At 41.6% G+C, this 25263-nt stretch overlaps 1 protein-coding gene across 6 annotated transcripts in view; it reads right to left on the bottom strand.

Moving 5' to 3' along the window:
- Positions 1-10693, bottom strand: part of GADL1 (glutamate decarboxylase like 1) — a 92517-nt gene extending 81824 nt beyond the window's left edge. For 2 of the 6 annotated variants that reach the window (XM_075418961.1, XM_075418967.1), the window contains exons 1-2: positions 10624-10693; positions 7598-7712 (exon numbers count right to left, since the gene is read on the bottom strand). In XM_075418961.1, the coding sequence (XP_075275076.1) occupies positions 7598-7658 (61 nt within the window). In that variant the 5' untranslated portion in view covers positions 7659-7712; positions 10624-10693. Of the gene's footprint in view, positions 1-3143; positions 3416-7597; positions 7713-10623 lie in introns of those variants that run through there. The other 4 variants (XM_075418963.1, XM_075418964.1, XM_075418965.1 and 1 more) reach the window with 2 other exon arrangements.
- Between the last annotated feature and the right edge of the window lie 14570 nt (positions 10694-25263).

Here is a 25263-nt window from a genome sequence, read left to right as displayed (position 1 = left end):
TGCCAAGAAAATTCTTATTAATTTGAAAGCACAATGAATGCATTCACACAGAATGGCTTTATTTGATGCAAACTTCATTTCCTGCAAAACTATACTTCCCTTCCTCTGATGAAGTGGTATTAACAAGGATCATAGTATCTTTTTTATCAGATCGGATAGTAAGACACAGGAGAGATCCTATCCCTCTGCTCTGACCAAAATACTAACCCAAGTGTCACATTACTGGAGCCTTGAAGTCACCCTAACTTCCAGTATGTTTTACCATGCTTCACATTACACCTGTTTGAGATGGCAACACAGCAACGTCTTACATGAAATAAACGTTTGCTGGCAGACACAAACCACATAATGCCTCAAACATACCACATACACACAGAGCAGCCAGCAATTCAGAAGTTAAAAAGCATCATGTTGCATAAATGCTGGCTGCTCCCTTCCTCTCGTGGTTTCCAGCTCCGACTCTGTTTGTTGTACTTGATGAGCTAGTAACTTGCTTGAGACTCTGCTTAATAGACTCAGCCTTTATGCCCCACAAGGGAACATCTCACTTTTTTTTTTTCTCCAGATACAGAATTCTCCAGGCTTTCTCCACGCCAAAACAACCTAGGAAAGCTACTCTGACGCCAAATGACTGAAGGATATACACAGTTCAGATCTGTTTCTGCAGCTAGGAGTAGGAATCTACAACTTGGGCCCCTTTCATTAATGGGATTTTACTATCTTTTGTGTTAGTGGAAGCATAACCTAAAAAATCCTCTTACTCATCCCTGCACAGTCATTAAGGCTGCCCTTGTGGAGAGTGGTAATAATGTCTGAGAGAAATCAGGCTCAATTAGCAACAAGCAAGATGAACCTCACAAGTGCTCATTTTCAGATACATTAAGGGTGTTAAAAAAAAAAAAAAAAAAATCACCACAACTGTGTCACCCCCCAAGAGTGCTTCCACTGTGTTCACAACTACAGCAGCCACTGCAAGGGTAACTATGCACATCCAAGTCTCCAGCTGTGCAAGGCAAACACAATGCTACTGCTGCAACAGGCAGGTGCCTTCAGTGTTTCTCTCCTAGATGTTTTCCCATACAACCTTAAAAGCTAAGAGCCCATAAAATCAGTACTGGAAGGAGAACTGCACATATCAGCCCAGAAGGTCTGGTTTTAACTGTGGATTCCCACATGCTAGGGGGGGAAAAAAAAAAAAAAAAAAAAAAAAAATCTTTCAGCAAACAGCAAAGACCTTCACCACCTCAAGAGCCAAAAAGCCTCATTTCTCCAGCAACTCAAGATAACAGGAGCAAAATCTTTCCCCAGATCCAAAATCACCTGAATTCATGAATAAAGCAACAATCAACACCCACAGAAAAGGCTACAATGCAGCCCAGCGTCCTTCACCATCTCACTCATGAAGTTCATTCACCAGACAGAACCTAGCAGAGAACCCAGCAAATCACCAAAGGTAAAGGGAAGAGAGCACAGGGAAAGAAATCCTCTTGAGAGACAGAGTATGCAGAATTTACGGATGCTACTCATGAACAAGGCAGAGAGACTGAAAAACCTGCAGCAACAAGGGTGGGGACTGTACTATCACTAGACACACTCTGTCTTACTAGCACAGGCCAACGGTTTTAGAATGAAATTAGACTTTTGGTAGCATACTTCAGGCAATATTTGAACAAGAACACTACTACCCAGCTGAAGGGAACACTGAGATCAGTCTCAGTGGCCACTAGAAGCTTATCTTTGGTGCTGTCTTGGCAAAGGATATTAAGATAAGCAGCATCTGAAGCAAATCACTTTTGGAGCTGCTGTCACTCCTGCAGTACTGCTCTTGCTACTCACGTAGCACAGCAGCTGTTACTTGCTCAGTACAGCCTTAAACTACTATGTACACCAGAACATATTTACTGCATGCTAGAATTGCCATGTAACTTTACACAGCTCATTCAATTTAAATCAGATCAACCAAATGGGAATCATCCTTCCGAAAGTATTAAGTTTCTGGAATTTTCTTTCAAATATACGATTTTGTTTGGAGATTTTTTCCACCAATTGAGTGCTCATGACTTGGGTCACCCATGAATGCAAGACCCTGAACTTCTGGGAGACAAGCTAGGAGACTTTCCCAACCTGGGAGTAAAAACTTTTTTAGTGTCTCATCCATGCTTAGGGTAAAACTAAAAGGAACATACTAGGTCCCAAGCCATTCTTACTGTTTTCATAAGAGATTCTAGTCTGGGATAAGTGGAGAAGTTCTTATCAAGAATATTAATCTTGTGGGAGAGGGGACAGCCATCTGCAAACACTTTTACTATTTTCTGACTTAGCAACAAGTTTGCACTCACACAAACAAGGAATTCCTCACTTCCCAGCCTTGCAAATAATGGCACACCTACACCCTAAGCATACCGCAGTTTAATCTCTCCTCATTTTCCATGCTTCTACAAGGAGACTCATCACTGTATTAGCCACGGGTTTTCCATGCTCCCAACTTTCATAAACACACGGTCAACTTTTATTTTGCATTATGTAATGTTGCAAGGCCTTCCTGTTAATGCAGGTAAACAAGTTAACTTGATAATACATTTATAAAACACGATTAACTTCTCCCTTCCTAAGACCTTCTGCTCCAACGCGCATCACCGCATTGCCACGCCTGCTGGTGCCTGACGAAGAAAGAAAGAATTTAAAAAGGCACCACTCTTTAAAGATCATTTATTCCAACACAAGTACCGTGCTGAAACGCTTCTATAACAACTGTTGCCAACTCTATACCTTCTTGCACCGCCCTGGCTACACTACTGCTGCACGCCGACGGGCGGCCCCTCCGCTCCTCTCCGCACCTCACCCGGGGGGCTGCCGCACCGGCCGGAGCCCTGGGCGAAGGCGGCAGCCCTGCCCCTCCCGCACCTCGGCTGCGAGCCGGCCCTGCTGCCCTCCTCTGCCCCGACGCCCCTCTCCGCCCCGGGCCCGGTGGCAGCTGCGGTGGGGGGGGCTCCGGGGCGAGGGGCCAAAGGCCCCGAGCCGGGCAGGGAGCGAGGCGGCTCCCTCCTCCCTGCCTTCCCCGGGCCGAGAGGCCGCCGCCCGCAGCCCCCGCTGCAGCGGGGAGAGAGGAGGGAGAAGGCGGCTCCGGGCCCGGCAGCGTTTACCCTCCATCTCGCCTCGGCGGTGCGGACCGGAGGGGGATGCACGTCCCCGGCGTGGCCCTAGCCGCTCCCGCGCCGAACCGAGCCGTCCTGCGCCGCGCCGAGCCCGCAGCCTTCGCCCCTCACACCCGCAGCTGCCGGGCCGCCGCCTCCGGGCCGCCTATTAATACCCTCGGGGCCGCTGGCCCGCCGCCAGCCGCCTCCTCCGGTGGAGGGGCGGGCGATGGGGCACGGCCGGGGAGCCGCCCGGAGGCCTTCCCTGCCCGCCGGGGAGGCTGCCGTAAATACGGACGGGGGCTTTAACAGCCCGGGAGCTGCTCCGTTTCCCGGCGCCGGGGGTTCGTTGCCGTCGCCGCTTGGTGACAGAGTTTGTCTCGGCGCCTCAGAAGCCTGACCCGGCGCCTTAAAGGCCTTGCCCGGGGCGGGGAGGGGGGGGAGGGGAGCGGCGGCAGCGCCCTCACCCCGCCCGCCCGTCCGTCCGCTGCTGCCGCCCGTCAAAGCCGGGCCCGGCACCGCCGGCCGCGGAGGGGCTGCTGCCATGCCTGCGGGGCGCTCAGGGCCGACCTCCTTCTCCCGGTTTATTCCAGGACACCGGCCCCGTTCAAGGCGACGCAGCAGGCCTTCGTCATCCCCATCCCCTTCTTTCCTCGTCATTGCTACCTCTTTAACCAAAGACAAAAAAAGGCGTTAGTGCTGTTGTCACAGGAAGGTCTGAAAGTGTCCAAAAATTAACTACCAAAGCCCCTAAAAGCTCATGTCTGCCATTAAAATTCAGGCCTGATTACAGTTTGGCAAAGATTTTTGGAAGCTGGGGAGATATTCAGGCGTGAATCAAACATTTGTTCACATGTACTGTCCCAATTTTCCTTGTTTGTAAGGAAACAAACATAGTCCTTTTTCAACTGCAGCCTCTACTAAGCCATTAATAACTTCTACAACTTGCAGAAGGTAATTTTGTAGCCCAATAGATATCCTACACTGCAAGAGATAAGTATTTGTACCTCGTGAGAGATAAAAATGGTAGCTATCATTAAATTAAAAGTGCGTAGGTGCCTGGGATGGCCTGACTGCATTCATCATGGGTAAATGAAGGACAACCCCAGTCAAAACTACGTATTTCTGCTGCTTCAGAAGAGCTAATTTCCACAAACTGAGAAAAATGGTAAGGAACTGAGAAGGCAGAAAGGTGAGAACACCAAAAAAAGGGGCTCTCTTAAAGACTCGATTCAATGGCCAAACCACTACGATTTTGCAGTCACAGAAGGCAGTAACTTTCCCATAAAAGCTCAAAGGTGGGAGTTAGAAATAAAATTGAAAACAAAGAGAAGTTATATAAATTACAGTTGATATAAATTACAAGTTACTTTGTAAAAAATTGATAAGGGAAGTTAATAGGCAGGAAAAAAACTGTGGTTGTAGGAGCTAGACAAATGGGACATTTTAAGTGTGTTAGGAATAAAAGAAAACCCAGTGGTGATTCTGGCCCATCAGTAAATGTAGTTCATAGGTGGGTTTGTGCTGATGTGGAAAATGTAAATATGCACAATAAGTACTTCTGTGCCACAAAAGAAACAAATAGATGGATCTCAAGGGGACTATGAAGAACTGCTTCAGCTTGCTAGTAAGTAAAAAAGATAGGAATCATGACCATTCTCCTATCAGCAAACTTAGATAACTTTTACTCCCAGTTCCAGAATAGATACTTGGACACCTGTTTTAGTAAACTTTGGAATACTTGTGAAATTCCAATGGGGTGCTAATGTTATACCAGTAGTCAAAAAAGGGCAATTGCAATGACAGGGAAATACAGGCCAACATCAGAACCCCAAATAATAATGGAATAACAGGTTTAATTTAAAAATATTTCAAAGAAAGGAATAGAAATAATTACAGTCTTTTTTTGTGAAGACCAGGTCTAATTCATTCTTTGATGAGATTACTCGTTTGGTTAAGTGTATATTGATGATTTACACCTTTAAGACAGTCTGAAAGAAAATTTGGTACTCCATGATATCATTGAAGCACATGATAAATTGACTAAGACTTGCCTAAATGACTGATGACAATAAGTAGCTGACAGTAAGGAGCCTTCATCAAATGGGTATGTTTCTGTGAAGCGGGCGTTACATCTGAAAATAAGACAAAGAGGAGAGAAACAGTAACGCTAATAAGGATCAAGCAACCACGTGAAGTAGTCTGAATTGAGTGGCAAACTGCGCCTTGTCAAATAAAATACATTTACTAGAACTAAATCCCTGTAACACGTATAAGTGATTGTAGGTGCTGTGTACTGAGAGGGAGATGACACTTGCTGAAAAAGATTTAGGGGTTGTAGTCATCATCTCATCATAAACAGTCTCTCTGACACTGGCAACAGGAAGGATGAATCTGCATCAGGGGAGTAGGAGGAAGGGGACCTGGTTTTATCTCTTGATATATCACTGATGAGACCAATTTTGTATACTGTGTTCCTGACTATGTTTTGAAAAAAAACGTTGAAAAATTGGAGAGGGGGCAGATTAAGAGCTGAAAGTGTGATTCAAGAATTGAAGAAAAATGCTGCTAAGTGAGACTTAAAGAGCTCAATCTGTTTATCGTATCAAAAAGGTTGACTTGATTACAGCATGTAAGTACCTCTATGCAGAAAAAAACACTGAATTCTGAAGGGCTCTTTAACCTAGCGGATAATGGCATAACAAGAAGCTGTGGTAGAAATCAGACAAATTCAAATGAAGCACACGATTTTTCTTCTTAAGGTGATAATACATCACTGGAACAAGCTAACAAGGGCACCAAGAAATTTTTAATGGTTTTATGTCCCCCAATCAGGACAAGACGTCTTTCTGGAAAACAGGTTTCAGCCAAATGCAGGTTACTGCCTTCAGTGCTTGTACATGCATGAAATTTAATGACATAGGATACAGAGGAGATCAGATCATAGGACTAAACGGTCCTTTGTGGTCTTACTTCATTATTTCTTGTTGTGCTAAGCAAATATCAGAAGGGGTGGCTACTGGTGAGCATCTGCTCAAGCTGATATTTTTTGTCAACTGACTGCAATCAGTCTCTATGAAAAATGACTGTCCCGAGTGTAGGATTTTAAATGATCGCACTACACAAGACATTCTTGGCAAGCTGAGTATGAAATATCAAAATACAATCAACATTAGTCACTTATTTTAATTTGTCAGTGCACTAAGCTGACAAGATTCCAATTCATCTGGGTCACAAAGGAGCTCAAAAGAGCTTAAGGAGAAGCTGAAGGAAAGGGCAGAAGCATGAATCCATTAAAAACACTGGCCATCAGACTTAGGTAACATGATAATTAAACTGCAAGCTTTGAAACACTGGCAGACAGACCAGACAATTAATTCTATATGCAATGCTACACTAGTAAATATACATCAGTTTTAAATATTTATGGGTTTCTTGCCCAGCTTGTGTATAAATTAATCAAGTTACCTCACCTGAAGCTATGATCTGCCATAATGAGCTGTGGTATGCGACGAAGACTAAAAGGTTTGACACTGGCGAGTAATACCTACCTCTCTGAAAGCAGCCAGAATGACACAACTGAATTGTGTTGCACATAAACTGTCGAGAACTACGTTTAAACATTAATGAACTAACATTCTTAAATTGTTATATTTGCCAGGCTGTGAACCTGTATCTTCTATTTTTTGCTCACAAAATTGATGTGGCAATGTTCACCTTGGTGCCCTTTCTGCACTCATCACCTGTCCCTCTCCCTGAAGTTCATTATATGAAGACACAGCCTTTTCATCAAGTAATGAACCTCCTCTAAACTATGCAGAAAACCAGTGGCCATAAACAAATAGTTAAAACAGAACAGCAGATTAAGAATACATTCCTTAACTGAAGGCAGAAAGAATAAAGTAGGAGAGGGAAAGTTCATTTTGGAGTTAGGCTGTAAACTTTTGTTCAGTTCCGCTACCCCAAAATTCAAAACAAGGGTGCTTTCCAAAGAATGAAACAATTTTATCCAAAAGTGACTTAAAGATTTTGAACTGCCTAATTTTGCTATGCAAACCTTAACACCCTGTGAATGGTTCTAACGTCTAGAAATTATTTAGAAAAATGCCAGGCCATTTAGATGGTTGTAAAGACAGAAGCTTTCAAAATTACCAGCTATTTTTGGAAATCTAACCTGGAAGGTGCATAAGTAGGGTCTTAGCTCTTTCTCTGTCTTTTCCCCAGGAGAAGCCACAGGCTTCATTTCTAGAATTACAAAGAATTCCGAAGTCCAAGTGGAATAAACAAAAGCTGGAGCATCCCTGGGCTTGTGAAAATCAGATCCTGGGTCATTAATAATTGAAGTGTCATGCTTACCTCTATCAGTATCAACATCACCTATGGAACTCAAACATTAGTAGTCTGGTGCAGGTAACTGAGACAGGGAAGAAAAAAGCATTAAGAGGTTGAACGGCATTCATTACCTTTTTGATGCCTAGAGGAATAATGCTGCTGTGCTACTGGAGGCCAACCAAAGGTGATCATTCTATACAGTAAAGTGAAGAAGTAGTTAGGCTCTCAAGTTGCAGCTTCTGATGCCTTCAAAGGAACAATATTACATTAGCTGGCTGGCAAAACACATTCTTCAGAACATCAAGGCTCAGAACAACAAAACATTAGTAGATAAGGCTCAGACCCTAAAGGCATAAGCAAAGGCAACAAAGCCAGCAAAAGGAATACTGAATTTAAGCAGCAAAATATGGCTACAGGACACTTTCCAGAGATGATATTCTGCGTATCAGAGGTGATCAAATGTCATTCCCTTGAGACACACATAGGCCATATCTTCTTTTGGCCACCGCATATTCAGATGTCCAAAGATCACAAACGTTATAAAGAGTCTAGGTGGAGAAAAGCGTGGGGAGCAGTTCACAAACAGCAAAAGCCTCTGCATCCTTAGGAGGCAGCGAAAGGAGCTGTCGAACACCAGAACCCATTGCTGTCCCTGCTGGTGGTGCCAGGAGCAAGAGGAGCAGGAGACAACAGCAGCAGCCTAAAACAGTCAGAGGCACTGAAAAGACGCCCCAGCACTCCACCATAGGCCTGGGCTGGACAACCTGCTCAGGTCTATGGCAACCTCATGTTGCTAGCTTTATCCCCACTTGCTGCTCAAGCAGAAGCTCACTCAAATTGCCGGCAAGTCTTTCGTGGTTTCATAGACCCAGTTTAGATATCCATGTTGTGTATTTAAATCTATTAAATCACATTTATATTTTCTTGAAAAAAACTCTAGAGGAATCCAAATAGGGCTATTTATAACCCTTGAACATGCAACCTTTCAAGACTGACTTTTTTTGATTCAAGTCAATAATGATAATTATACATCTGACTGTTATTATTCCCATGTTTAATAAAAGAAGCCTTGTAATATACCTTATTAAAGGGTAGGCTACCTGAGGTGCCTGATCTCAAAATTGTAATACTACCTTTGAGTAACATACATTTTGTACATTCTCTTCTAATAAATGTTGGCAAATAAGGTCATGTCATATCCCTTCTCTAATGCTGATTTTGGTGCGTGGTGAAAAAATTTAAAACCTCATAGGAGAAGGAACCTTACAGGATTTGGCAATCAACATACTGTTTCACTCTTTATGTTATAATCAAATATTTTCCTGGGGTACATATGCGCTCTAGGAAAGATCCTTGTGATAAAATAATGCTTAACAAATCTCATTACTCGTGTTTATGAAGTCACTTGCCCCTTCCGTAATTCAGAGGGATTAAATCACTCCTGCAAATTAAAAATAGGACGATCAACTGATTAGAGCAGGGCTTATGTTTACTCTTTGAATCAGGCAGACAAAAGAAAGAGCAGAAGCAATAAGGAAATCACGATAAAGAATTGTAACAAATAAGGATATTTCAAATCTCAGACTAATTTTATCTCAAGATCTTGTTGATTACAAAGAAAAAACTATACAAGATTCATTTTTGTGGTTTATAACATTACCAAAATCTTTTGATAGCCATATAATTCACATTTGCCTGTTTCATTGTATTCTAGACACAGAAGCCTAGGGAAAAATGGGTAACAAAAGCAAGGTGTTTTCATCCTTATTATGTGTCTGTACTTGTTTTTTGGTAACCAAAAAGGCACTAGAAGTGACCATAGCTTTTTTCTTTTTTTTTTTTTTTTTAAAATGCAATAATCTTAACATTCTATATTAAGCACAGAAAGAGAAAGGAGATCACAGAGGAGGGATAAAGAAAAATTAGAGAAACACCAGAAACTGCTCTGCTGTGGCCACTGCAGCTAGTGTGGGCATGTACGAGCTATCTTTAAACTAGCAAGCCTGAATATTGCTAAAGAAGTAGCAAAAGTAACACAATGCTCAAGTCAAGCTGCAGACTCTTCCCCAAGGCTGGGTATTTGGCACATGGCCCACACAGAGCTACACGCTGCTGCAGCCAGAATGCTATCACGCACAGGGCTGTGACAGATGATTGTACGTGCTGGCAGAACAGATCAAAGATCAGTCCTTGGTTTATTTTGGAAGTTAGGAGATAAAATCCATGGATGAAGATTAAAAAAGTTGAAGATGCAATTAGTAAAAAGACAGGGTTTCACTCATCAGTCAGCTGCATCCATTAGACTCTCCCACACTGGCTCTTTTCCAAAATCTTGTCTACATACTTTTGAATCGGGCTTCACTAGATATTCTTGAGACAATAAGCTCCGAAGAGCACAAGAGTAGAGAAGGGGCAAACTCTCCACTTTCACTTTTTGTAGCACCAAGAACCCTAATAAAACCCTATATACCTGTTTTTTCCACATGAAGTAGCTTGCATGTTTGTTCGCCACCTTAAAAAAAACCAAAAAAAAATCTCTTGTGATTTTCCCAAAGAATAAAAACCATGAAATTTTGAGCAGGCTAAGTATATTGCGTCCTGAAATACCTTTGGGACAAAAGCTGTAATTGTCACATTAGCAAGCCATAAAATAAAAGGCATGAATATTGTTTCTAGAATCAGGATTTTTGTTCTTTGTGGCTGGCAGCCACCAGAAGTGAACATGAGCCCAAGAAATGCACTTGAACAGGTTTAACACTCCATCCAATGCAGGGCACTGTGTGATACTCTTTGGAGGCAGATACAGGTACTGGAGAGCGTAAGTGGAACACGTCTACATTGTCTTCCAGAGAATGTAACCATACTAGGGAAGGAGGGCTAATGCATGAGCATCCTGTCTCTGCAAACTTCCGGAGAAGAATAAAGTTTATATCAATTCAAGACAGATTTTATATGAATTCTTTCCTGTTGCAAATCAAGAGTCATGGACCACATAACATTCAGAAGGATGCAAAGCAGCAGGCAATTTCAGAACCATACTGAGCAATGTTATTTAGCAAAAAAGAAGCCTGTGGTTTCTGCAAATGAAATGACTTCAACATTCACTTGCATAGCAAATGTAGAATTCTTTTTACAGTGTACACCAAGCATCACAAACCTGCATTCAGGAAGAAAAAAGAGCTGCTTTGATCCGTCTTCATATCTGATGTGACCTTGTACAATTTCACTGCAGTGAGCACTATTTCTTGTATTTGTGTGAAGACCTGTTAAGGCTAAAGAAGTTTGAGGTAAAATGAAATCTGCTTTATGCAGGGATTGTAATAGTTGATGTCATGTCTGGGATACAGCGACTAGGCACAAGAAAGAAGCAAACAGATGTCATCAGCCCACACCCAGAACAAAGTATTTTTTTAATGGTAGAATGTTTAAAATAATGTAAATACTGCATGTAGATTTGAGAACCAGTTTCAGTTTGGTGACTTGCTACTCCTCTGGCTTTCAGGAGAAATGAAGAAGCAACAGAGAGAGGACTAACTTCTTCAGGACAGTGTTAGTTATTTGGAACCGGAAGGCACTTCTGGCCTGTGTCAGCTCTCTCATGGTAGCAGAGGCAGAAATTATGTAGTTCAGGGGCCCTTTTGTCTGTCTGTACACTGTTGGTTAAAAAGCACAGCTGTGCCAAACCTTGTTATTGTGATAACTGGTAATATCTAGCCATCTAGCCTCCCCCCCCCAGCCCCCACAGAAAGCAAAAGGACTAGTTATTCTGATGGACACACATTCAACTGCAATTCAAGTCTGTCCTGATGCGTCTGGTTTTCGTACAGCTTTCACAACACCTCATCCATCATCAGCTACAAACAGGCGACTTGTGCGACAAGCTGGCCTTGCAAATTCAAGCTGAAGACCAAGAAACAGATGACTGGGAGTTGGGCACAGTACAGTGCATATCAGTAATGCCTGCAACTCTTTCTTTTCTCAGTTATTTCTCCAGCATCTCTTTTATTATGAGGAACAAGGTTAATTTGTGACAAAGCATCTTTTCTGAGATCAAAGGAGATAAACAAGAAATATTAGCACCTCTCAGGACAGGAATTGTGCTAAGCAGCTCACTCCTCTTAGCATCTTCAATTCTTACAGAAGTTTTCAAAAGTCTCTATTGTTAGATTAAGGAAAACAGCTTGCATACAGACAATATAGTGTATGGAAAAATCAGGTCAATGCCAATGTCATGCTGAAAGTTACCTACCACACTCCTGAGAGCAAGGACCTGAACTCCTATCTCCTGTGCCCAGCGTGGTGTCCTGCACATGGAGTACACACCACATTTTGAGACAGAATGAGCCAGTGATTTTAAATTGTTACACAGCAAAAAGAAATGGAAGTCTCAGCCCCTAAGCAGGAGAAAAGCCTATCAGCAATTCACACAGTATTTTTGAGATTTTTTTTTTTAGGAAGAAAATTAGAGGAAAACTTAGTCAGCTGCAAACAAAAATTGCAACTTGAAGGAAATGGTTCAGAGCCCTGGATGTTTCAGTTACATAGACTCTTTCATGAGGTATGCTGGTATCGGGCTGCCCAGGCAGGAAAAAGGATTTATTGTTTCCAAGAAAATGTTTTTATTTAATAATTCAGAACTGATTTTCTCACGAGACACCCTTCATTCAAAGTTTTAAGCCATTCTTCACCAAGACATCTTTTCTCTTGGGGTCTCTTTGGATTTCACAGGTAAAGAAATGCAGACTTTGATTGCCCACTCAACCAGCTGTATTCAAAATAGTAAAGATGACTAATAGTAGACTTCACAACACAGAAGAATACAAATGCAAAGACCTACTCTACAAGCATATCAAAAAGAATGGAGGCAAATCAGTCACAAAATACAAGGCCTGCCACCTGTGCAATGGAATGAAATCGCATACCTTGTTTTACAAAAGATGCCAGTACCATTTTACAAAAAAAATGAACTATAGGGAATATCTGACAACTATATAAAACTAAAAACTGTTAAAAATTAAACAAAGAGAAAATGCATCATTTTAACATATTCTTTTAGTGCCTTCTTATGAAAAGCAATACAGAGTGGTATGTAACAAATTTAAGGATAAAGATGCCATTAAATTACATACTTCACAACAGTGGTCCATTAAAACCAATTACTTTCCCTCCTGAATCATAACCATCTGCAAACATTGAATGTCAACAGCAACATAAAATCAAACTATGTAATTTTAAATCATCTGTGTTGCATCTTGCACATAAGCAACCCATTTCTAAAGGTTTGCCTAGACACAGTTTTAGTGTCAGTATAGCAGTTCAGACATAGAAAAACTAACAGAATCACTGAAACAGATTCTTACCACTGGTATTTAGAAATGCTAAATCAGTAGCTCAAATCATAGAATCATAGAATGTTCGGGGTTGGAAGGGACCTCTGTGGGTCATCTAGTCCAACCCCCCTGACGAAGCAGGGTCACCTACAGCAGGCTGCACAGGACCTTGTCCAGGCGGGTCTTGAATATCTCCAGAGAAGGAGACTCCACAACCTCCCTGGGCAGCCTGTTCCAGTGCTCCATCACCCTCAGAGGGAAGAAATTCTTCCTCATGTTCAGACGGAATTTCCAATGCTTCATCAGCATATTGCCTTTTAAAATAGGACTAGTTATATTGATATAGATAATTCTTCTTAACCGTGTAGCTATTTGATTCTTCTTTAAAGGTCAATTCCTATAATTTAGAACTTTTCATTAAAATTTCTAACATAAATTGACCCACTGTAGCAAAATTAGGTATCTCAGATTACTTCTAGTTTTTCAAGATGACCCTTTAAGGCCATTTGGTTTTTATTACAGTATTTGGTCATCAAAAGACACCACTGCTACTATTTTTGACCCTTCTCTGTAAATCTATTAATATATTCTTTAATCCTAGTTCCTTGTTACTCAGTTCATTTACAGTGACAGAGTGGCAATAAAGGCTTTTGTTCCATTCTGGATGCTTTGGTTTCTTTTCAGATGTCAAGCAAATTCTTGAGCAGTCTCAGTACTAGAATGAAGATGATAATCATGCCATTAGTTTTCAAGCAGAAACCTCTATTGATAGCAAACTGGATTTTTTGCTTAACAATTCTAGCCCTGAATGTCTTTTACACTTTACTGCTCCCATTTTCTCAGAGGCTAGTTTTAAGAACTGGTGCAGTAACAGAACTTCAAGTATCCCAAAGAGTACTCTCTTTTCTGTTTCTTTTACACAGAAAATGACATTTTTGTTGGAATAAATTCATAAGTGTCTGACCCAGCACAGAATAATTAGCAAAATCTCATATTTTTAATTTTGTTACTCTGAGGCTTTTTTCAGTATTCTAATTCTCACAACAATAAAAGTCAGACAGTAATTAGTTTCATAATAAGGCAAGCTATCAAAAATGGAGACAGCTAATTAGTGTTTCTCCCTTACCAGTCAAAAAAAATCAATTCAATAAAAAGGTTACAGCAAAAATGCTAAATAACAGGACTGCGTTCAGGCAATTTTCAGAATCCACTCGACACTAAAAAGAACATGGAACATTTGGTATATTACGGCATTATAAACCAAATCTTTCCCATCTACTCGGAACCATGCATGAGACTTTCAAAGGTTTGCAACTCAGAGTTCAGTTCGTCTGTTTGGAAAACACCTGGTGATTTTTGTGCTGAAGTGCCAGTTTCTGCCCCAGGACAACATAACTGCTAATGGACTCTTTTGCAGCCCTCTCTTTGCTGTGCCCTGCTCCAGAATGTTATGTACAACCTCTCGGTGTGAAGAATGGGCTGAAGCTTTCACTTGATTTCTTTTTTACGATGTCTACACATTTGCTTCCTTCTGTTTTGTTTGAAAGCTAGAAGCATATGGCCCTTAGTGGCCTTGAAACCCCACAGGGTAATTTTAAAAGACGTTGTCTATGATAAAGAGTCTAAAAGTTAACTTAGTTTGACAGCAGTCCCACCTGGAGGGTTTTAATTTATAAATACATAGGAGAGGCGAGAATTTCTGTCTGCTCCTTGCTACTATAGACAATGACAGTGAAAAAGAGGATAGACACATATGATGCCAGCATAGGAAGGCCAACCAACAAGACTCCCGTGCTAGTCTCTAATGAGCCCCTTCTCCTTCACCCTGCAGAAAGGCCTAACAGGAAACCAAACAAACATCAAAAGAAAGTTAGCTTATATTTAGATTTTTTTTTTGCAAGATTTGACAAGATCTCGGTAATGGTGGGTGATTGGTCAGCATAAGATGAGTCTGAAAGTCTGTGTCCAGTCAGTTTCTAGCATGACTCACTATCGCTATGTCCGTAATTGATACTAACGAAGAACCTGCTTAGGTGTCTCAGAAGATAGAGGCCAATGAGAAAACTGAATGGACATGGAGAATAAACAGCTGTCCAAATCATGATGCATCTTGCTCAGACATCAAGGTTTAAGCTGGTTGCCAGGTTTGGGGCCAAAAAATTCTTTCAGAGCAGATTGGCAGGGAAGGCTTGGAAGGTTTTGGTCTCTGTCAGTAGCTTGAGGGATTGTTTACTTTGCAGGATCTTCTAGACTTCTTTAGGGGACAAGTTACCCTGTTACTTTTGAGCCTGAACACAATGGTAATGCCCCAGGCTCTTCTGCTCTTTTTCTGTGGTGTGGTGTGATTTTGTGGTCGTGCCTTTTGTATTATGGACTTTTATGTCATTACAAGTTTGGGGGAAGTGTTCTATGGCTCCTGGGATATACACAGAGTAGCATTTCTGTTGACTTAGCTGTACTAAACATTTATCACAGTGCTGCCTGCTATTTCAGAGAACTAAATTTGATGGCTGAGGTGCTTCCTTCAAGATCCCTGTTCCCTCTAGGTGGCCCTTCCAGTTTATGCATTAGCCAACTTAATGGGCAGCTCCCAGGAAACATGCTCCAAATCTGCCCTGCCTAGCCAGCAAGAAGAAAATTAGACTGTCTCCAGAGCCATCAACACAACATAAGCTCAATATTGCTGTTAAAATAAACAACAAAAGCAGAGATTTCTCAGTCTTACTGCAGCTGCAGCTGCTTCCACCATCTCCTTTCTCACCCCAGGGAATCAAACTTCACACTGCAGATGTTTTCACAATACGTCCTCCTGCCTGGCTGCCTGATATATTAACACCACACTCAAAACAACACAGGTTTTCCAACTACCTCTTTCTCTAACTGATTGTAATCCTTGGTCTGCAGATTTTGGTCCTTTCTCTCCTGAAATTTGTCATCTTATTTTAGACGTTTTTTATCCTCAGGCAACCTACTGTCTTTGCCACATACACAATTCCAGAGCTAATAGTAAAGAGCAGTGCTGAGGACAAATAGCATAATCAATGTGTTACCTAGATCCTACCCTGCACTAGTTTAGAATTTACAAGAAGAAATGCTGTCCTCATATGAGTCCAGAAAATTAATTACTATTAACTGTAACAAAGTCAGATTTTCCACCATGGTGACTAAAGCTCCAAATAAAGCACTTTATACTGAAAGCTCTCTCTGTGACTACTGCCAGAAGATCTGAGTCAATTAGCAAGGTATTTGGAGGAAAATATGAAGACAAAAGGAGATCCACATTTATGCACATGCTCATACACACCTTCCTTCATCCATTCTCCTTTTCCAATCCATCAATATACCTGACCCACTTTCTAAATCCCTGTTGTTGCAGATGTTGCTGATGCAAAGCCTGTTTCAGCTTATTGGGAAGATACATTCCTCAGAAAAATAATGCAGTGCAGCAGTGTCTTCTTCTGCCAGGAGCAGCTGGAATTATTGCTTACTTGGTCACCCCAAGGCATTCATAATTGGGAGGCAGGAGATGTGTGTGCCAAGATAGGCTGTAAAAGACACATTTTATGCCAAAAGCAGGTTGGGAATGTCTTTGTAAGTACAGCAAATGGTTTCATTTATTCCTTAATGAAGGCAATTTTCTTGGATTTCATTTTCGCCGTTTGCATAGAAGCATTTGATCTGGTGCATAAAGATTCAAGTAACATACATTTATGATGGCGCAGTACCAAAACCTGTTATTTCTGTCTGCCACAAATTCGTAATTCCATGATAAAGAAAAAAAATCTCCACAACAGCTCACATTTCTGAGTATTCAGATATGAACCTGAGGATTTAACTTCACAGTGAAGTGATATTAGTTTAACAAAAAACATCATTTTCAATTAATTTAATTTAAAATTTAAGTTAATTTAAACGTTACATGTGTGAGTTTAAACCCTGCTCACTAAGTTTAAACCAAAATCACCTTATCTCCCAATGCACCTGATAGCTTGCAGTACCAAAGAGCGTGGGTTTCCACTAAGATGCCGGACTGTGAATGGGAATGGTGGAGGCACAGGTACACTTTTCTTTCTGCCAGGTCTCCTACATGAATAGTAACTTCTGGAAGAGGGAGACTAGCAAATAGCCAAGAGACTGTAAGAGCTTAAGCCAGTGCAGCAGTTTTCTTAGCAACAGACTCAGCCTTAACTGCAAACACACAGTTTTAAGAGCTTCACTGAATGGGTGATCAGTTGTTATCACTTGTCACGTTTCCTTGCTTGGCCATAGTCTGAGTAGAGCTACCTGTGATGAGAGGAAAGGAGTAGTATAGCTCCAGATGAAGACGGCTGGTGGGCAAGGTTGCCTCTCTCTACTCCTTCAGCTATACTGTTCACCGCATTCAGCTCAGGATCACCATCAGGACTGTGCTCTGCAGCTTCCCAGTGGGGCACCCTCCTGTCTTCTCTCTCAAGGAGCAAGCTGAATAGACCAACTGGTCAGTCTCTGAACAAGCCTGTCAGGAGCTCCCTTGTCAGAAGGAATTATTACTTATTAATTGCTACTTACTACTTACTACAATTTATTGCCTGTTACTAAACTGTACAGGCTCTATGTATGGATGAAGAGGGGAGGAGCGATCTTTGTCTTCTGGCTGAGGAGGTCCCGGTCAAAGCCAAACCCCAAAGCGGATTGCAGGACTATCCCCACGCATTTTGACAACACTTCGGCCATTCCTGTGAACGACTTGTCTGGGAATTGCAAGTGTTACGAAAGTCTTCAGTGTGGCACTTTATAGACCTCTAACTCACAGCCTTTTTAGTCTAGGCCTCACTTCACTGAACTCCTCTGCAGCTGATCATAACCTGTGGCTCTTTGGCAGTACGGCTTGATCGAGGCTAGCAACTCTGCGCCAGGTGCATGTGAGAGTGCAGGCCAGTAGCACCCCAGAGGTCTGTGTGCTGAGTTTTGCTACATAACACAGGAGCATCTTCCATGACCTCAAGTGCCTCTATGCAGCATTTGGAGAAGTCCCTCTGCAAAGATCAAGTTGAAGGATTGGGGCCAAAGACAATCGCACACAAAGCTGTACCATAATAAGCTCTTTCCTTATACCTCCTCCTGGATAAATAAAACTTAGCCCCAAATGATCAAATACTACTAAAAAACCCTCACGTATTTCAAAGGCATTATCAACATCATCGTTTATCAGAAAACATTTTAACTGGAATTTTCCAGAAAAAAAATATGACCTGGAACTCCCAGATGCCTTCATATTTTAACCCAAGTTAGTTATTGATGATCATTAATCTTCTAAAAGAAGAAAAATAAATTAAGATAACAGTCACAACACAGAGGAAGAGAATACTGATCTATTTTGACATTTATGACTTTCAGATCAGAGACCTATCAAAACTACTGTCCTGTCAAGATGTAAAAAAAATGAACTGGATGAAAATAACCTAGGGAATGCTAATTAGGGCTATGCTTCTCTGTCCATCCCTGATATGCCATGTGTTGCGCTTCTGCTTCTTTTCTCTGCAACTGGAAGTGAAAGAGTGAAATTTCTAACATTTGTTGCTGGGCTGCACTGACCATTGAACAAATAGATCAGGTTACAGGAGACATCTTTGTTAGGTCATCTTATAACTGAGCTGGAAAGCATGCATTTTTAGGAAGGAAAAGGAAGGCTTGTAACGAAGCAAAGGATTATGGCTACATGATCAGAATTGTACAGGACAGAGTACCTCAAGGCAAAAGCCTGAAGGGACTTGGCTTAGAGCAGCAACATGCAAATGCAGAGTTTCCATGGGAATAAACTATTTTGGTCCGAAAAGAAGCTACCTGGGATTCAAACTAGGGCAACACTTCTGAGGTAAAGGTACGATATGGTCATAATTTTTTTTTCCTGTGAGGGAGCAAAGGTTTTCCGATCTCACCCCACTTACACATTCATAGTCACAGAATACGAAACCAATTCAAAGCCAAAGGAGTAAGTGGAGTAAGTATTCACACCTTTTCTTCACAAAGTTTCTTTACTATTGATGGAAATGGTTAGCCATTAATAGCAAAGGTTTTTTCCTTGCTGGTCAGGCCTTGTTGATAATTGTCATCATTATGACCCTGCCATCACAGTGATTGTCACTACAATGTGTAACACATTAACTTAAAATAGCCACGAAATTCAATTTTAATAACTGTATACTGTAACCTAAGCAGGGCCAGGTACTGACCTGCGTTCTGGTCCGTGATCATCAATGCCATTTAGGTCTTAGCATGCTCCCAGTCCAGTTCTCACTCATACTAACTGTCCCACATCCTATCCGGGCTCAGTTTTGGGGATGGAGCAGTATTGGCATGTCATTATTAAGCCATTTGGGTTTAATCATCATGTTTGAAGAGGGAAAGAGAACTTAGGCATGCGAACATGAGCTAGGCTACACTACCTGGCCTAAGGGCAGAGAATGCTCCCTGGCCCATTTTATCTGCCATTGGAGACACTGCCCCTACACAATCTTCACAGTCCTGTGCAGCAGAGGCTCATCTTACGGCCAAATTACCCCACTAATGACCACCTGGAAAGCCCTCTAAATGGCTTTGTGTTGGATCCATTGGTAGTCAGAGAGGGAAGCCAACCTTGGACGCCTCTTAGGTTTCACAGTACACTTAGAGGTGTACTTATCTACTGGAAGAAGGGCTCTGATCTCGCTCTGAGCTCAGTGAGATTGTAGCAATTTTAATAATTGAAACTTGGTCAAGAGGAGTTATTTTTAAAAAGTTCTCTGAAAGAGAATAGGTATATATTTAGGTGCGATAGAACTAGAACTTTTTCCAACAATGAAAGTCATCTGACACTGCTCAGGAAATCTGTGAAACTTTTACTGAAAGAGTTCAGACCACCACAGTGTAGATCACCAAATTATTTTTTTCTCAAGAGGAAGGGAAATGAAAATTAATTGTTGTATTTTGAAGTCGTTAATGATCTCATGTGAACTTTTTCCACAATGTTTAATCTAACTAGGACATTTTCAGCTCTAGCAAGCTATGCCCAAGTGCAAAGGATGTGAATATTTAGGGTTTTTAAACAGTAATGAGACAGTATCGAACTCTTTTGTTTTGACTTCTTTTCAGGAAATGTTCTCAATATTGATATTTTCATAATGCTACAACTGAATCAGGGTTCTGCAAGACTTTTTGAATTCATTTAACATCAACAGGTAGAGGACATGCTATGAAGGGGCAAAGTGTGAAGTTCCATGAGATATTAAATCAAGGCCAAGTGAAAGGCAAAGGTGCTAAGATGGAAAAGGAAATGGAAAAAAAAAAAAGAACAGCAAGAGCAAGATTTCTCAGAAAATTGATTCCCTGCAATATCAGTGACCTGTGCAGATCACAATTAGGTAGGAGTCCCCGCAAAACCAGAGGGCAAAGGATGGGAAAAGTCACAGAGTTCTCCAGACAGCTGAGATGAAGACAGGTCTCAGGAAAGAAGAACATACCACTGCAAAGACTAAAGGCCAAAGGAAGCAGGCAGAGGGCCAACTTCAGGTCTCTCTGCCAAGACAATCTAAAAGAGCAAATTCCAAGTCCCAGAAATATCAGACAAGGATCCCTAAACAGAGATACCAACTCAGAGCATATAAGGACATAGTACCCACTGGGTATGTGCGCACAGATGAAGAAGCCAAGACTATGAAGTTCAGAATCAAATTCCCAGAATTCAGTGTTTAGGGTATCAGTCCTCAGGCGTGATGGGAAAGAGACACGGTCATGAATCAAAGAGCCTGGATTTAATTTCTGGCAGCTAACTGGAGGAACTCAGGGTCTCAGTGCTATAGCCTCTGAACCTGCAAAAAAATAAATCTAAATTTCTTTGAAAGTTCGTATGTCAGACAAGCGTGTACAAGATCAATTTGCAGGAGGGAAATAAAAACTATGTTCTCTACAGCACAGATAATTAACAGGGATCTGCACAGGAGACACTGGTAATATTCTGAAATTCTGTGATTTACGCAGCCAAAGTATCTTTTTTACTGTGCACTCTGCCTTCAGAGTCCTTAGCATAGCAAACATTTTGTATCAGGGTTACTTCTGGCTATTAGGGAAGGTATTCACATAGCATTCACTGGAAGTTTGTTCTGGTTTGGTTTTTCTGCAGTCTTTGCAAGCTGTTTCTTTCCCAGTATTCAAGTCCCAGCACCTTCAGTGTGTGATAGTGGACTGGATCTGGTAAGCCTGTGACAGGGATGGATCTTGGCAAAAGGGTCCTGCTGAAGAAGTTCTGAAAGTCTCTTCGAATACTGGATCCCATGAGATGGCATATCTGTGCTTCATTGTAGCACCATGGCCTTGCCCCTCCACCAGCCCATGCACCAGGTGCCACTACAGGCAGGTTACAGGTCACATTGGTCATGCACATCCTCCATCATCAGGTTCCACAAAGCAGGATAAAGGGCAGGTTGTTATGTAGCGGACAAAGGACGGGGAGGTGAGGAAAACAAGATGTGACACCATGGTGGGAGCCTCTCAAGCAATCATGAGATTTGGCAGGTCTGATTTTCTTAATCTAAAATAAAAAGAACACATTATCCTTTTAGGATAATAAGAGCTTGGGGCCCTTAATCCTAACAACAATGATCCTAATAATGTCCTAATAATAATCCTAATAACAACCCATAATATTGAAAGGTCAAAGAATCTGTGGCTAGGTTTAGCTAAGGAAATTCATTTAGGGTTTTAATTAATGACATCTAGCTGCCTTAAACACTGTTCTTTGGGCTCTCTTGAGCATATCTCAGAAGGCATTTTCTGGCCCTCCCCACCCTAACCTGCGGGGAAGGAATTGGTGATAGTCACCATAGAGCCAAATGTGCAGACACCAACATAATGAGTTAGCCTGAGCTGCCTAAACTTGATTATACCCTTCATGCATCTGCAGCTATGAACACTGTGGGGGCTAGTTCTCAGTTTCTCAGACCACTTACCAAGCAGGAGACACTCACAATCAGGCATACAAAGAGGGAAAAACAGGACAAGAGGCTTCCTTGATGGAAAACTTCTGATCAGATTTCTCCAGTGTCAGCAGCATTATAAAAAACAGATCTTTCCATGTTCATCTTGTCAATAATTTACAACAAAATTAGCATATACTTAAAATCCCCTACACACAGACGGACTAGAAAACTTCCATGAAGCATTACACAATCAAGAGAGCAAGAAGATGTCAGATGCAAGAGATCAGGGATCAAGAGCAGGAGCTGCAGCCAGTACAGACAGAAGTGTCTAATAACCAACTGACTCACACTGACATCGACTGAAGCTTCAGCTAGAAGCAGAAAGCAGCATGAAGCCACCATTGAATGGAACTTGCTTTCTGATGTTCAGCTAAGAAAGGAGACAGCTGACAAGACTGAAATGGGCTCTGTCACTGTGAAGGGACCAACTTTATTCTCTCACTGGTGCTATAAATATTCCCTTGGTTTAACTGGTTTCCAGCAGTAAGTGCACAGATATGTCAGGAGAGAGATACTGCCCTTTTTAGCAGGATTTCAAAATTGCAGTCTCAATGACTCTCTTTTAGGGGGGCATGCAAGTGCCAATCATGTTCGGAAAATTATGTTCTTAAATGGCCTCCTTTGAAGCCCCATGATCGTAGGTAGCACATCTGGACAAGCAGAAGAGAATTATGATATTTACCAATGCACACAAACGCACTGTTGCCTAGAAATATGTATACTAACATTTTTGCTTTGTAGTGTTTTGATAGAAAGTGAAAAATATTACCAAGTGCTCAGCTAGCTTTATGCACTGTGAAATGCACTGTGCTCTGTTCTGCTTTCTTGAGCATAGTAGGCTAACAGCTCCCCAGGCAAAAGCACAGAGATGTTCTGTACTGCGTGTCACATTCTCACCTACCTTGTACATTTGAACATACATTGCACTGAGACTGCTACAACCATCCAAGATTATCGTAAAGGTCATGTAGATTTCTATAGTGACAAATCAAAAAAATAAAACTGTTGTAAGAACTGTATGAAGAAAAATAAGTCAAATGTGAAACTTTCTGGCCTGCAATGAAATGAGTTCCGATATCCAAAGCAGTGTGCATCAGCTGGAGCTGTCTGAAAAAGTGCTGCTGGATTTTTCCACAACTTCACTATATCATCAAAACTCGCATATGAGAGCAACCTATAAACAACACGTCTCAATACAATCCAACATGTTTTCAAGCACTGCACTGTTACAATCTGGAGTCCTACTAATTAAGCCTTGCAGGTGAAAAAAAAAAAAATCCCCTGCAGAAATAATTTAGATTTTCTAAACTTTCCTCTAACTAGTTTTCTTGTGTGTAACTTGCACAGCTGGCATGAAACATACATTACTGTGGTTTTCTTGGCATGAGGTTGCAATGGCAGAAGGCCATGTTGTTCAAGTGATAAAGCTACTAAGTACCAGATGCACAAAAAGGCTAGGGCATCTACATTTCACTTGTCTCTGTATTTACCACCAAATTCTGAAGCTGAGATACGTAAAACTGCTGTCTGCCTCCTTCCTCAGTTGGCACATAAAACCTCAAGTCCCTCAAGGGACTCAAGCCAAAATGTGAGTGTTCCCCAAGTATCTAGAGTACTTCTGGCCATGCACACAAATACTTAACATCACTTGGCAATTGAGTGCCAAGCCCTGCTGTGTCCCACCAGTTGGTGTTCCAATTGAGGGGTGATCCAGGTGGTGGTCTCTCAGGATGTCTAAAGGAAGAGTGTTCCTCCTGCCTTTTGAAGCACAGCTAACCAATGAACTACTGCTCCCCCTACTGTACCACAATCTAGCAGTAAATTCAGCAAACGAAGGAACAGAAAAAAAACATTCAAAGCCATCTTCTACCTGACGGGATTCAAACTGGCCTCTCCAGAAGACTGTTCTTATGACAAGTGTCTAGCTATTTTATGGGGCAGGAGTCCTTACCATCTCGCTGGCTAAGCTGGTTTCACTCTGTATAAAAAATTAATAGCTCATTGGGTGAAGGAAAGTAACCTGGCTCTGTTACCTAGTGGTCAGTCTTCTCTCCAGGGAGTTCTCATTCCTAGGTCTATAGAAGTGACTACAAATTTTGCAGTGAAATCAACATCGGTAAAGGGATGCTGTCCCAGGACTCTCCATTGCGGAATCACTGAATACAAAGCATACCCCTCCAAATCTTTAATTATCTTACAAAAACTAGAATGAGTGGGTATAAAAGAAACACCATCTCTTATTGTCAGATTGGGGAAATTTCATCAAGAAAGATGAGTTAAATCCCATACAGCAGAGCAGAACAAAGTGCCAAAGTGTCTCTACCTGCTGGCCCCAGCCTCTATACCTTTGTGCTGCTGCATAATTCTTTAAACAAAAAGGACCAACACAAATCCAGCCTTCAGAAAAATGCATGCTGCAAGCCAAAAGGTGGCTGAAACATAACAAATCTCACACTCTTACACCATACTGATTTGTATTCTAGCACTTGTACCCAGGGACACTGGGAGCCTCTGAGTTTGGTTAGCTTACAATCCAGCAATCGTTTTTACAGGTGAAAAGGACACCTGGAGAGTCACTGTACTGCACTCTTTAGACAACCATCTTCTGCTTGTTTTCTTTCACAGAGAGAAATCTCTGAGTCATCAGCATCATTATTGCCTCCTTTTTGCTTACCTAGCCTCATTAAAAGGATTAGACGGATCAGCAGGGAGCAGCAATTTAACAGGGGCATACTTCACAGACAAAGCTTCACCATTTATTTCTTCCATCTCCTCTGATATTTTTGCCACGTGAAGAAACACCTGAAGATCTTCCCTGCATAGGACTTCTCTTCTTGAAGAAGCAGTAGGTATTATTTGCTGCTTCAAATACAAAATGTGTACATGGTTTAATCCTTCCCATCAGCCTAAAGTCTCTATCTATAGTAAGTCTAAGATGCTTATCATTCTCTTGGCTAAGAAACTGCCCCCTACTTGGTAGAGAACATTAAATGCTCCTTAAATCCCATTACAGTTAGAGGAAGATGAGTGGCAACTAAAATAACCATAGCGTTGAAGTTGTTTTCAGTGACTATTGCACAAAGCCTACAGATAAAGTCAGGATAAGTGACACCAAGAAAGGTCTGTTGGCAAAATCTGTCTCTTTTCAAAATAAGATGATAACAGTGGCTAAGGTTAATGATCTAAAGGCCACAAAGCATATGTATGCTTATACAGAAATAATCTGCAAACATATCTGAAATGCAACGAAAGCCACTTTGAAAAAGCTGCCATATAGTACGGAGCAATATTAGGGGACACTGGAGTCCACTCTTCTCATGCAGCTAAAGGATAGATCTGGTCAGCGAACATTGAAGGTGGGGCCTGTTTTACCTCAACAATAAAACTAACCTCACAGCTACGGGGAATGACAACCCTTCCCTTCAGCAGAGATTTAGCCTAATTCTCTTTTCTACCCTGCTAGGGTGCTGTTTA

The sequence above is a fragment of the Opisthocomus hoazin genome, chromosome 4, assembly GCF_030867145.1.
Source record: "Opisthocomus hoazin isolate bOpiHoa1 chromosome 4, bOpiHoa1.hap1, whole genome shotgun sequence".
Taxonomy (NCBI): Eukaryota; Metazoa; Chordata; class Aves; order Opisthocomiformes; family Opisthocomidae; genus Opisthocomus; species Opisthocomus hoazin.
Note: the sequence above shows the minus strand (reverse complement) of the source record. Positions and strands in the feature narration are given on the sequence as shown.